Source organism: Nematolebias whitei, chromosome 12 (assembly GCF_014905685.2).
Source record: "Nematolebias whitei isolate Nwh7 chromosome 12, NemWhi1, whole genome shotgun sequence".
NCBI classification, from domain to species: domain Eukaryota; kingdom Metazoa; phylum Chordata; class Actinopteri; order Cyprinodontiformes; family Rivulidae; genus Nematolebias; species Nematolebias whitei.
This window is the reverse complement of record NC_056509.1, coordinates 4,390,299-4,404,260: the sequence shown is the minus strand read 5'-3', so window position 1 is coordinate 4,404,260 and position 13,962 is coordinate 4,390,299. Positions and strand designations below refer to the sequence as shown.

At 44.9% G+C, this 13,962-nt stretch overlaps 1 protein-coding gene across 1 annotated transcript in view; it reads right to left on the bottom strand.

Annotated features, from left to right (window-relative positions):
- dse (dermatan sulfate epimerase) overlaps window positions 1–13,962 on the bottom strand; it is a 116,330-nt gene that overhangs the window by 87,016 nt on the left and 15,352 nt on the right. The window contains exon 2 of the mRNA XM_037685703.1: window positions 5,401–5,654. Coding sequence (XP_037541631.1) covers window positions 5,401–5,654 — 254 coding nt within the window. The remainder of the gene's footprint in view (window positions 1–5,400; window positions 5,655–13,962) is intronic.

Below are 13,962 nucleotides of genomic sequence, written 5' to 3'. Positions count from 1 at the left end.
AACCCCCCCCCCCCCCCCCCAATCTGAACCCGAGTGGTGTTCTGTAGTTGGAATTCTGTGCTTGTCATGGATTGTCAATAACAAACACCATGTTCAAGCATAAGGGTGTCCATATGTGCTCTTGGCACCAGGACACCCTAGGCCGCAGTTCGATGATCGACTTTGTCGTCGTCTCATCTGATCTGCGGTCACATGTCTTGGACACTTTGGTGAAGAGAGGGGCGGAGCTGTCCACTGATCACTACCTGGTCGTAAGTTGGCTCCGATGGTGGGGGAGGATGCCGGTCAGACCTGGCAGACCCAAATGTGTTGTGAGGGTTTGCTGGGAACGTCTGGCAGAGTCTCCTGTGAGACGGAGCTTAAACTCCCACCTCCGAGAGAACTTCGAACATGTTCCGGGGGAGGTGGGGGACATTGAGTCCGAGTGGGCCATGTTCCGTGCCTCTATTGTCGAGGCGGCTTAGCGGAGCTGCGGCAGCAAGGTTGTCGGTGCTTGTCGCGGGGGCAACCCTCGAACCCAGTGGTGGACACCGTCGGTGAGGGATGCTGTCAGGCTGAAGAATGAGTCCTATCGGGCCTTTTTGGCTGTGGAACCCCGGAAGCAGCTGATGGGTACCGGCAGTCCAAGCGACATGCGGCTCGGGTGGTCGCTGAGGCAAAAACTCGGGCATGGTTTGGAGAGGCCATGGAGAATGACTTCCGCACGGCTTCGAGGCGATTCTGGTCCACCATCCGACGTCTCGGGGGGGAAGCGGTACACCACCAACACTGTTTATAGTGGGAGAGGTGCGCTGCTGACCTCAACTCGGGATGTCGTGGGTCGGTGGGCAGAATACTTTGAAGACCTCCTCAATCCCACTGGCACGTCTTCCACTGAAGAAGCGGAGCCTGGGGACTCTGGGTCGAACCCTCCAATCTCTGGTGCTGAGGTCACCGAGGTGGTTAAAAAGCTCCTCGGTGGCAGGGCCCCGGGGGTGGATGAGATTTGCCCGGAGTTCCTTAAGGCTCTGAATGTTGTAGGGTTGTGTTAGCTTATGTGACTCTGCAACACTGCGTGGACATCGGGGGTAAGTTCCAGTGGATTGGCAGACCGGGGTGGTGGTCCCCCTATTCAAAAAGGGGGACCATAGAGTGTGTTCCAACTACAGGGGGATCACGCTCTTAAGCCTCCTTGGTAAGGTCTACTCGGGGTTTCTGGAGAGGAGGGTCCATTGGATAGTCGAACCTCGGATTCAGGTGGAGCAGTGCGGTTTTCGTCCTGGTCGTGGAACACTGGACCAGCTCTACACTCTCAGCAGGGTCCTGGAGGGTGCATGGGAGTTTGCCCAACTGGTCTACATGTGCTTTGTGGACTTGGAGAAGGCATTCGACCGCATCCCTCGGGGAACCCTGTGGGGGGAGTATGGGGTACCGGGCCCTTTGATATGGGCTGTTAGGTCCCTGTATGACCGGTGTCAGAGCCTGGTCCACATTGCCGGCATTAAGTCGGGTTTGTTCCCAGTGAGAGTTGGACTCCGCCAAGGTTGCCCTTTGTCACCGATTCAGTTCACAACTTTTATGGACAGAATTTCTAGGCACAGCCAAGGTGTTGAGGGGATCTGTTTTGGTGGCCTTAGGATTGCTTCTCTGTTTTTTGCAGATGATGTGGTCCTATTGGCTTTATCAGATCGTGATCTACAGCTTTCGCTGGAGCGGTTCACTGCCGAGTGCGATGCGGCCGGGATGAGGATCAGTTCCTCCAAATCCGAGGCCATGGTCTTGAGCCAGAAAAGGGTAGAGTGCCCTCTCCGGGTCAGGGAGGAGGTCCTGCCCCACGTGGAGGAGTTCAAGTATCTTGGGGTCTTGTTCATGAACGAGGGAAAAATGGAATATGAGATAGATAGGCGGAAAGGTGCAGCATCAGTAGTGAAGCGGGCGCTGTACAGGTCTGTCGTGGTGAAGAGAGAGCTGAGTCAAAAGGCGAAGCTCTCAATTTACCGATCGATCTACATTCCCACCCTCATCTATGGTCATGAGCTTTGGGTTGTGACCGAAAGAACGAGATCTTGGATAAATGCGGCCAAAATTAGTTTTCTCCACAGGGTGTCTGGGCTCTCCCTTAGAGATAGGGTGAGAAGCTCAATCATCCGGGAGAGACTCAGAGTAGAGCCGCTGCTTCTCCACGTCGAGAGGAGCCAGTTGAGGTGGTTCGGGCATCTGTTCAGGATGCCTCCTGGATGCCTCCCTGGTGAGGTGTTCTGGACACGTCCCACCGGGAGGAGGCCCAGAGGAAGACCCAGGACACGCTGGAGGGACTATGTTTCTCGGCTGGCCTGGGAACGCCTCGGGATTCCCCCAGAGGAGCTGGACCAAGTGGCTGGGGAGAGGGAAGTCTGGGCCTCCCAACTTAGGCTGCTACCCCCGCGACCCGACCCCGGATAAGCGCAAGAAAACGGATGGATGGATGGATTAAAGTAATTTATTACATCTACTCAAATGTGTGTAATTAAGTATTTTAAATATATGTGTGTGTGTGTGTGTGTGTGTGTTTAATTGCTCTTTGAGTTACTTTTGCCTGACCCTAACACTGAAGTGAAACAAGGCATTTCTTGAGTTTCTGTAAATTATGATGTAATACATATTTACTCTCTCATTCCAGAAAACAACAACAAACAATGACAGCCTTCATGATGGACAGACATCATGGACACCACAGCAGCAGCTGTCTTCACTGAAAGAACTTTAACATGATTGTCACTAGGGGTGTAACGGTACACATGTGTGTATTGAACCGTTTCAGTACGGCACGTTCGGTTCGGTCCATGTGCATACTGTTTTGGTTATTTTTTCACTCATCAAATTTATTAACAAGAGATTATACGCCGCAGAACTAAAGTTCCTAAGCGTGTTTCAACACGGCGCTATTATCTTGTAGCACGCGCAGCATTAGCAGCCTAGCATCTCGTAGCGGTCTCCTGTTTGAGAACATTATGTCTTTCTTGTTAAAAGACAAGTTAACAAATCCAAAGCTGTGTGTCGACGTTGTTTCACGGAGATTGGATCTGCAGCAGCAACACGTCTAACTTACCATACCATACCATACCATACCATACCATACCAATTTATTTATAGAGCACTTAAAACAGCGACAAGACCAACCAAAGTGCTGTAACTTGTTAACACACTTGAAATGACATCATCCGAACGTGAACGTCTCTCGTACAGAAAAACAGCTTGTTGCAAAGACCGATAACAGCAGCATTTAAACAACCTTTACCAGGTAATTCAGATCGGTCCAGAGCAATAACACAAGCTGTAGGAGGTTTCAAAGCGCTGGGTCTACGTTTCTGTTGTTGATGCGCCGCTATAAAGTTATTGAACCCTGCTACAACATCTCATCACATCAACATTTCAGCCAAAAAGTTGTAGCAGCACTTTATGAAAAAGATAACACTAATATTGTCAACAAGCCCTGGACCAGATTAAAGCCCTGATGATGATGATGAAGATGACCAAGATATTCAACCACCTCATAACAACCGTTCAAGAAGAGGTATTGTTATTTTATTATTATTATCCAATTAACTTTTTTAATTTAAAATTATAATCTTAGACTCTTTTTTTTACCTCTGTGTTTTATTTCCAGTCTGGGACAGAGATAGCAGCTGAGTCTTCCTCCTCTTCAGGGAAATCCACCAGAGATCACCTCCAGCTAAGAAGTCTGTGATGACTGAACTCTGAACTTTTCCAGGGACAGGTGAGAGCAGGTCCAAGAGGTTGTGAGTAATGAGGCCAAATCCAGCCACACTGCAAAATTAACAAAGTGCTACCTCTTTATTCTTGCTACTGTTGCTAGTGAGTGGTTTTCTCCACCGATGGAGATATTCACTGCAACCAGATCTGTGATTTTGGCAGAAAATGTGGACAAGTTGGTCTTTTTGGACAAAAACTTTAAACTTGACTAGTTAGATCGTAAACAGTCTGTTGCTGCTTATTGTTCTTGTTCTGACTGTTTGTATTTATGAACATTTTTATTATTGTTAGTATAATTTGTTTATTGTAAAGAGTGCCGTTTATTTAAAATATCCAAATGGGTCGCTTTTATTTATTTTTATACAAACTTAATGTCTACTTGGCATATTTTCAAAATAAACATTTTGTATGCCTTTGTCTTTTTTTGTATCAAAAATTAACCAAACCGAGCCCTCCTTGAAACTGAACCGAACCAAAATGTGATTTTAGCGTACTGTTACACCTCTAATCATCACTGACATGAGGCCTCTGTCCATGGTTGAAGACGAAGGCTTCACTACAATGATCCACTTTTAATCCAGGTTACACTCTTCCCTCAAGGACACATTTTACAAAGTAGCTACATATTGTGCAGGTATAAAGTATACATTTATATATATATGTTTGTGTACATTTATTTTTTAAGCTATTTGAGAAACTTTTATTTTTTATTATTCAATATTTTACTAACAGAATAGTCAAGTAGCAACTTGTTTTTTTGTGCAAATTGCTATGTCAGTCAAATGTTCAATTTTGGAATAAAGAGGTGGAATTTTTTTTTTTTTTCCGATTCATCGATTATTGAAATAATCATTAGGTGCAGCCCTACTACTAGTGCATATTCAGTTGAACTTGTCATGTAACAAACATGAATGTAACATGCCAATCATGTGTTTTGTGTTTTTGATTTGAATGAACACCAAGATGAAAATTGTCCAACATTAAATCAAAAGAAATTAAACTGATCTTTATTCAACTCTTTAGTATAACAGGTGCATCTTTAAAAAAAATTAATTCTGTGAAAAATACTCAATTATTTTAGTCTACCATTGTGTGCGCACGTCTGCCTCGTTCGAGGGCTTATTTTTTCGTTTGTTTTTATTTAATTTTTATTTTAACCTTTATTTATACAGGTAGTCTCACTGAGTCACGAGGACTCATTTTCAAGAGAGACCTGTTTGGGAGCAGATGGTGGGGGTTAAGGGCCTTGCTCAAGGGCCCAGAATGGGGCAAATGAGGGTGGAGGCAGGTGTGGGTGCTTCACCTTTTCCACCCACATTTTGATGTTGATCCAGGGAGTCGAGCCGGCGACCTTCTGATCACAGACCCACCTTCTCTAGCCTCTGCGCCATCACTCCCCTAATAAAATTCAAGATGGTTTAAAATGGTTGGTTGCTTTTCTTGTCCAGTCATGATGCGATTTACTTGTGTAAATAAAGGTTGAATGAATGTGGTTGATACTAGAAGCTAAATGCTAGCCCTCAAAGATGGTGCTGGCAAAAAAAAGTGCCCAGATGAAGACGTCAATGAGAACCACCTATAGTCTTTGATGTGTAGCTGCTTCACTGACTGGCATCAACAGCTAGCCAGCACAAAGAAACTTCCAGGTGCAGGACAACAGCAACCTACCTTGAGTCATGTAAATCAGACTTCCTGTGAGCAAGGCTACACAGTTGGTGGGCTGATGGTTGTGCAGGTACTGGAAGCCCCATCCTCGGATGTAGGACTTCTCATACATCAGGCGGGAAGTGTTACCGATCACCTGCAGGAAACGCTCCTGTTGGTCTTTGTTCAAGTATTCATACAGGAAGTCATAAGCTGTGGCAAACCCAACCAAAGAATGGGCCAACGGAACCTCATCCCAGGGGGCATCTTTCACCAACCTGCAATAAAGAAAGGGGTCAAAGGTCACAGGAAGAATCTCACGCATGGAGAAGAAGTACAACAAAAGAGCCAGAGGGATAAATCAGAGCGAGATTGTCAGTGTTTCTTAATTTCCATCAACACTATGAAGTTCAAACAAAGGCCAGGGAATATTTACAGTACATACAGGTCATGATTATAAAATTATTCAGTTTCTTATTCTCTGAAAGGATAGAAGAAGGTTCTTCTTTCATAAAAAATGTTTTCCTGAAAATAAAACCACAAATGGACTTCACACACTTTTTATACAATTGATTTGTAAATTTTATAAAAAAAAATTTTTTTTATTTTCATACAATTGATATGCAGTTTTTTTACACAAGAGATTTGTCATTTTTTTATACAATTGAGCTGAAGTTTTATATACAATTGATTGATCAGGACTATTAATTAATACTAAACCAATTAGTAGTTATAATACTTTTGAGTCAATGTCTCTAAGTTTATCCCATCCTAAATGGAAAACGGAATGGCCACTCTCACTAGTTGTTATATATCATCCACCAGGCTCCTATGCTCAGTTTTTGACTGAGTTCTCAGAATTCTTAACTGACTTACTACTAAATACAGATAAAATCATCATAATGGGTGATTTCAATATTCATATAGATGTAGAAAGTGATAGCTTAAGCATAGCCTTTAAAAACTTTATAGAGTCAGTTGGTTTTACCCAAAAAGTCTTTACACCTACTCACTCTCATCATCACACCACTGACCTAGTTCTGACCTATGGCATTGAGATTAATAACTTATTAATACATCCTCAAAGTCCTGTTGTGTCCGACCATTTTTTAATAACCTCTGAGTTTGCATTAAATGACTACACAGTCAGAAAGTAAATTTCATCTTAGCAGGTGCTTATCAGAAAGCGATGTAATCAATTTTAAAGATTCTCTTCCATCGTTTTCCTCTGTCTTTTAGAGTAATGCATCAGAGAACAGTGACTTAGATCATAGTTGATAATTTTACAACTACTTTGCAAACTTCACTCGATAAAGCTGCTCCGCTGAAAAAGAAAGTAATCAATCAGAGGAAATTAGCTCCATGGTTCAATTCTGAATTACATACTCTAAAACAGGTATTGACAAAACTAGAAAGTGAATGGTGCTCCACTAATGTGGAGGAATTTTACTTATCCTGGAGCGATAGCCTGCTAACATACACAAAAGCACACCGTAAACCTAGAACATTATATTATTCATTTTTAATTGATAAAAATAAAAGTAACCCCAGGTTCCTTTTCAGTACCATAGCTAGTCTAATGAAAAATCTTATCTCTGCTGAGTTGTATCCCTACAACTACAAAGTATAAGTAGTGATGACTTCATGAGATTCTTTATGAATAAAAATTGTTTCAATTAGAGAAAAAAATCAAACCAACATTCCAAGTATCACGTCTGGCTTTTTGTGTATGTATGTATGTATGTATGTATGTATGTATGTATGGATGTATGGATGTATGGATGTATGTATATATGTATGTATGTATGTACAGTTATGTACCACAGAGCTTTAAGGTTGCTGTAATTGAATATTTACTTAAGAAACATAACCTTGACTCAGGAATCCTAGCCAATTATATATAGACCTATATCTAATCTAACTTTCATTAAAAAAATTCTGGAGAAAATAGTTGCAGGTCAGTTACGTGCTCATCTGCAAAGAAATAATCTGTTTGAAGAGTTTCAGTCAGGGTTTAGAGCTCACCACAGAACTGAATCTGCACTGACGAAAGTCACTAATGATATTCTCATGGACTCTGATAATGGACAGTTGTCTACAATGGTCCTGTTAGACCTCAATGCTGCATTTGATACAGTTGATCATAATATTCTGTTAAGAGTTATCCTATTATCATGTTGAGACTCCCGGTCTGATCTGCACAGAGTCGGACTAGTTTCTGGCCCGGTTCTGTAGAGATGAGATGGACCCAACTGCTCTGAGTGAGCTTCCCAGGATCCCACCTGATAAGAAAAAATTTTTTATTTTGCTGGCATTCACTAGGGGTGTAACGGTATGATAAAATCACATTTCGGTTCAGTTTCAAGGAGGGCTCGGTTCGGTTAATTTTTGGTACAAAAAAGCCCAAAATAAAGACTTACAAAATGTTTATTATGAAAATATGCCAAGAAAACAATACGTTTGTATAAAAATAAGTAAAAGCAACCCATTTGGATGATATTTTAAATAAACAGCACTCTTTGCAATAAATAAACTACATTAACAGTAATAAAACCTTTTTTTTCTTTGTTTTGTTTTCCCTTGTCCTGTCGGGCCTTGTGGTCCTCTGAATTATTGACTGAGTGTCAAGGTGATGCCCGACAGTTCTATTTCGTATAGGCTTCGCCCTTTAAGGCTGTCGCTGGTGGGTTTTATCCCGTCATGCGAAGCGTTGCACTGAAAAATTTAGTCCACGCCCACCTGTTGTGTGGGCCCCACCTGGTCCGTATAAATTATTTTAAGAGCGGGTAATCGGCTCCCATTTTTCTTCAGCAAGCTAATAGCACTGTCAGAAAAACGAAGAAGGGAAGTTGTCCAGCTTGACCAGCACAACCTTTGTTAAGGCTGCCTGTAGCCCCGCCACGCCAACATCCTGCCGTCCTGGTGAGTTCTCCTCCCCGAGGAGAAGCAGACGAGCAGTCTTGTTTCAAGGTAAGCACAGAGGAATATTTCTCAGTGGCGGGTTGCTACACGCTGGATGACACCATCTTTTATTTTTCCTTTTATCGCAGACTCTCGGAGCGAATCGGATGGTTCCTCAGGGACAGGCGATGTCAGCAGCAGCCCCCACTGCTCACTCCCTCCTGGAGAGCGTAGTGTCGGAACGAGGGGGGCTGAGCTAATGCTCAACCCCCCTGACCTTTTTCGCATCGGCGACCACACCAGCCGTCGGTACCCTCCTCTGGAGCTGCCCGGCATAATCCAGGAGGCGGCTGACATGAAGGGACTTTTTTCCGTCCCTCTCCTTCCCCCGCCCAGATCGGGAGAAGGTTTCTTGGCTCCACCCCGGCTCACCGTCCTGATCCCATCTGGCCTCGTTTTCCCAGCAGTGACGTTCTACTGGAACGAGGCTGCAGCCGGATCTGGTAGACTGAGAGCACCGGTTTTCCACATCCGCGCCGATCACTAGAGTGGAGGGGGTTTTACCGAGCACGCTTTTCATTGCAGCGGTGTCAAACGCGCGCTCCCGTGACGCCGGCAGCCTTCACCCAAACGGCGCTGTGTTGATGAAGGCGCGCACACCTCTCCCCAGCACACGCCGGCTCGCATCAGCATGAATGTGAGACCGCAGAACGAGTCCAGTGGGAAACCTCGCTCAGCAGGAGCTGCACGCTTTTCACTGCAGCGTTGTCAAACGCGCGCTCCCATGGCGCCGACAGCTTTCACCCAAACAGCACCATGTTGATGAAGGCGCTCACCTCTCCTCAACACACGCCGGTTCACATCGACATGAATGTGAACCCGCAGCCTGAGCGTGGCACAGAAGCGCGCTCAGAGCCCTTTTGAGAAAGCCTCGCCTTGGGTCACGCGGAGCACTTCCGTAATGTATGACAGCGGTCGAGACTGTAAACTGGCTGACGTCCATAAGAAACATGACGCACCACATAAACGCACGCCCACTCCATGAACATTACGCGGAGTGGCAGCGGACGTGCTCTCTAGACAGATGGATGAGCAGGCTGATCAGCAGGGATTATACGCTACAATTTGCAGCTCAACCCCCTCCGTTTGGAGGAGTTTTAGAGACGGTTCTGTCATCACCAGACCAGGTCTCATCCCTAAACGCAGAAGTCCAGAAACTTCTGGTAAAAGAGGTAATTTCCAGAGTTCCCAACCTTTCCACCTTCCCTCAGCGCACGTCAGCTCACATCAGCATGGATATTAGCCTGCTGCCTGTGCGTGGCATAGGAATGCCGCGCATCCGCGGCAGTCCTAAACTGGTTCCGCATGCTCGGGGCGAGCGCACCTTCCCTCAGCACATGCCAGCTCACATCAACACGGATGTGAGCCCGCAGCCTGAGTGAGGCACACATGACGGCGGTGATTGGCGTCCGTAAATAACGTGACGCAGCATAAACGCGTGCCCGCTTCCCGAACGTTATGCGGAGTGGCAGCGAGCGTGCGCTCCAGATAGATGGATGAACCGTTATCAGCAAGGGATTCACGCTGCAGTACAGCTCAAACCCTCATTCAGTGGAACTCTAGAGACGTTTTCTGTCATCTCTGGAACAGATCTCGTCCCCCCTCGCAGAAGCTCAGGAAATTCTGATTAAAATGTAATTTCCAGGGTCTCAGAAGGAGAGGAAATCACAAGGTTCCACTCTCGTCACTTCCTGGTCCCAAACGGACCGGAAATATGAGATTCATATTAGATTTGTCAATTTTGAACTGTGAGACAACATTTCCATTTAAAATGTGTCGAGTCGCTCTGCAGCCGCCACACGAAGCAGGGAGGAGAATTCTGCTTTATCTGGACATCTGTTGATGCTGACCCGCCTTTCCAGACAGGTGGCAGCAGTGCAACTCACGTGAAACCGGCAGAGTGATAACACCTGTTTCCGTCAGTAGACTTAAGTCACACGTGTCAGACTTCACAGAGGCACATGCATTTCTCGAGCTATGGGGGCGCTGTGGACACCCCACACAGCAGCTCATATAAATGTTCTTGGAGTGTCAGGGGTTTTGAATGTGATTCAACACTTTGCCTCTGTGCTACAGAATCATCATGAGTTGACTCACACAGATAGCAAGTGACTGCTGCATACATAACCGGCGGGGGTCAGGGGGTGGGGGTGCGCTCAGCCCAAATGTTACACATTGTGAGACAGATGCTGTGTTGGGCACACCAAAATCTGTTCTCCATCAGAGCAGTGTACATCCCCAGTGTTCTCAACAGGGGGTGGATGTGATGTCAAGGGACGGTCCGCGTCACGGGGACCGGACCCCTCCATCCAGAGTTGATGGCTCAGACGTGGCAGGAATTTAGCAAAGTGGCTGTGGACCTGTTGCAACACGAGAGAACGCTCAGTGTCAACTATGGTTCTCACCGAGACCACGGGATGAACCACCGCTAAGGGTGGACACGTTTGCTCACAGCCCATGGCCCAAAACGCTTCTTTACGCGTCCCCCCCACTCCCTCTGATATTACGGTTTCTGAACCGAGTTCAGGAGGAGGGACTGACAGCTCTCCTGGTGGCTCCCGAGTGCATGAATGTACCATGGTTCCCGGTTTTACGACTCCTGTTATCACGGCGCACATGGAAACTGCCGTGGAGGGAGGATGCTCTCCTCCAGGTGGGAGGAGCAATCAGGAGTTACCCAGAAATAGGCCAGCACCTTTGTGTCTGGCCGCTGAGCAGATCCGCTTAGAAAGGATGGGTCTCTCTCAAGATGTAGTGCTGTGCTAAGCATGCCTGATCTGTACAGTCCAACACTTGCTGAAGTGTGGTCTGATCTAGACACATAGTTAGTTTCTGTTTAATGTGCTCTTCTTTGGCCTTCAAGGCCTCAATAGTAAAATTGGTCTGTCTCACCCGTTCATACCAAGATCCAGTCCCCCGGCACAAACAGAGTAATATTGTGTATGCTGTTCAGTGTCAGGAGGGCTGTGATCAGTCTTACATCGGGGAAACTAAACAGCCACTGGCCAAAGGGATGGCCCAGCAGAGAAGATCAACATCATCAGGCCAGGATTCTGCGGTCTACACTCATCTCCAGGCCAGCGGTCACTCTTTCAAGGATGAAGATGTTCACATCCTGGACAGAGAGGAACAATGGTTTGAGAGAGGAGTAAAGGAGGCCATCTTTGTGAAAAGAAATCGTCCATCATTAAACAGGGGTGGAGGCCTCCGGGTTCAACTGTCCCCCTCTTACAATGCTGTGATTGCTAGTATCACTCAGCCCTCTGTGAATAGTAAACAGCCATCAGTGTGCTAATGATCCATTGTTAGGCTGATGGTCCTTCTTGTCCATGTGAGCAGCTGGTTTTGGTTGTGAGCAGCTGGTTTTGGTTGTCAGCAGCAAACTGGTTGATCCACTCTGAGAAGGTGCTATTTAAGAGACTGAGCTGAAAACAGCACCTCAGACTAAGGAAGTCTCTTGGATGAGAGACGAAACGTTTCTATATTTTTTTGCTGTTTTGTTTTTTTGAATGTCCAGAGGACCAAATTGAACTTTTTTGGAGTTTGACAAGACTGTCAACAAGAAAGAGGGCTGGCAATGGAGGAGGGGCGTACCAAAGAGACAATCTAATCACAAGCAGAACTGGTTTGTTTCACTTTGGAGTAAGCTGTTGGGGGAAGAATCAGTTTTGTTGTGTGTTTGTTTCCTTGACTGATGAAGTCTTCCGGATCGAAGGCGAAACATTTCAGCACAAAAAAGAAACTGTCCAGATGACCTGACTGAAAAATTTTGGATTTTATACCTGGATTATTGAGCAGGGACTTTGTTGTATTCAACCAGTTTGACAAGACTGTCAACAAGGAAGAGAGCCGGCAATGGAGGAGGAGCATACCAAAGAGACCATCTAATCACAAGCAGAACTGGTTTGTTCCACTTTGGGTAAGCTGTTGGGGGAAGAATCAGTTTTGTTGTGTGTTTCCTTGACTGATGAAGCCTTTTGGATTGAAGGCAAAATGTTTCAGCACAAAAAAGAAACTGTCCAGATGACCTGACTGAAAGATGTTGGATTTTATACCTGGATTATTGAGCATGGACTTTGTAGTTTTTAAAGTTATTTTATTGATAAAATCTCTGCTCTGAGACCCTCCTCAACACAATACACAATACACAATACATAGACCTTACTTCCTCCATCCTCATCTGCCTTTGAACAGTTCGAGCCTGTGACTTTTGCTGTTTTAAAGGGCATCATAGATCACATGCAGCCTTCTAATTCACCTTTGGAGAGTGTTCCCTCTCGACTGTTTAAGGAAGTTTTTAACCCTCTTGGTCCATTAGATGTTTTCCTGATTAACATGTCCCTGTCATCAGGCTGTGTTCCAGCTACTTTTAAACATGCTGTGGTACAGCCACTCATAAAGAAGAAAAACCTCGACCCAACACTGCTCTTAAATCCTAGACCTATTTTTAAACTGCATTTCATGTCAAAAATTTTAGAGAAAGTTGTTTTTAATCAACTTAAGAGGTTTTTAACTGCCAACAGCAATGTTGAAAAATTCGAGTCAGGTTTTAAATCAGGCCACAGCACAGAGACTGACCTTTTAAGAGTTTTTAATGACCTTCTTTTAACTGGTGATGAAGGAGCTCTGCTGTTTTAGTGCTTTTAGAACTTTCTGCTGCCTTTGATACTGTGGACCACAACATCTTGTTGTCAAGACTTGAGCAGGTGGTCGGTATCAAAGGCACAGTTTTATCCTGGTTTAGATCCTACCTGACTGACAGGAGTTTTTCTGTTAATTTAGGAGAATGTTCTTCATCTGTGGCTGTTCTAATTTGTGGGGTCCCTCAAGGGTCTATTTTAGGTCCACTGCTTTTTAATCTCTACATGTTGCCTTTGGGGTCTATTTTTTAGAAAATGCAACATCCCTTTTCATTGCTTTGATGATAATATTCAGTTGTATTTGACCATTAAGTCAGACAGGGTCACTCCACTAGACCGACTCGAACTGTCTGAAGGCTAATGCAAATCATCTTTGCATTGTTTACAAACTGTCCAGAACGCAGAAGTTTGTCTTTTGAAAGGTAAATGGACTGTACTTATATAGCATCTTTCTATCTTATCATGGCACTCAAAGCGCTTTACGTCCTCATTTACAGCACTCTACTAGATCTCTACAAAGCCAATTGAACAAATCATTCTAAGGATACTAATCAGTGTTTTTTGTGAGGATTGTTTCCTTGGTGTGTGCTGCTCTCGTGTGGTCTTTCTGTTCTCCCTATTCTCCTGCCTATCTCACAGTTTTTCTCTGCTATTAACTAATGCCGTCCACCTTTCACTTCGCCCAGCTATTTCCTGTTTACCCCTCATTAGCGTGCCTATATATCCTGTGTCTTGTCTTTGTTTCCCTGTCCGAGGATTATCCTTCCATGGTGTGTGATCTGTCCCTGTTCCTGTTCAGCCTGAGTTCCTCTGTTTTTTGCTGCCACGTCAGCTTTTGCTTCTTTTCAATAAAAAGTTTTATTTATGTAGTATGACATATCCTGTGATATATTCATACATTAAACGGGTTCATTCATTTTTCTGGACTGTATGATGTCGTGCATTGAATTTAACAGAGATGTAACGTGAGACGTTATTTATCTTT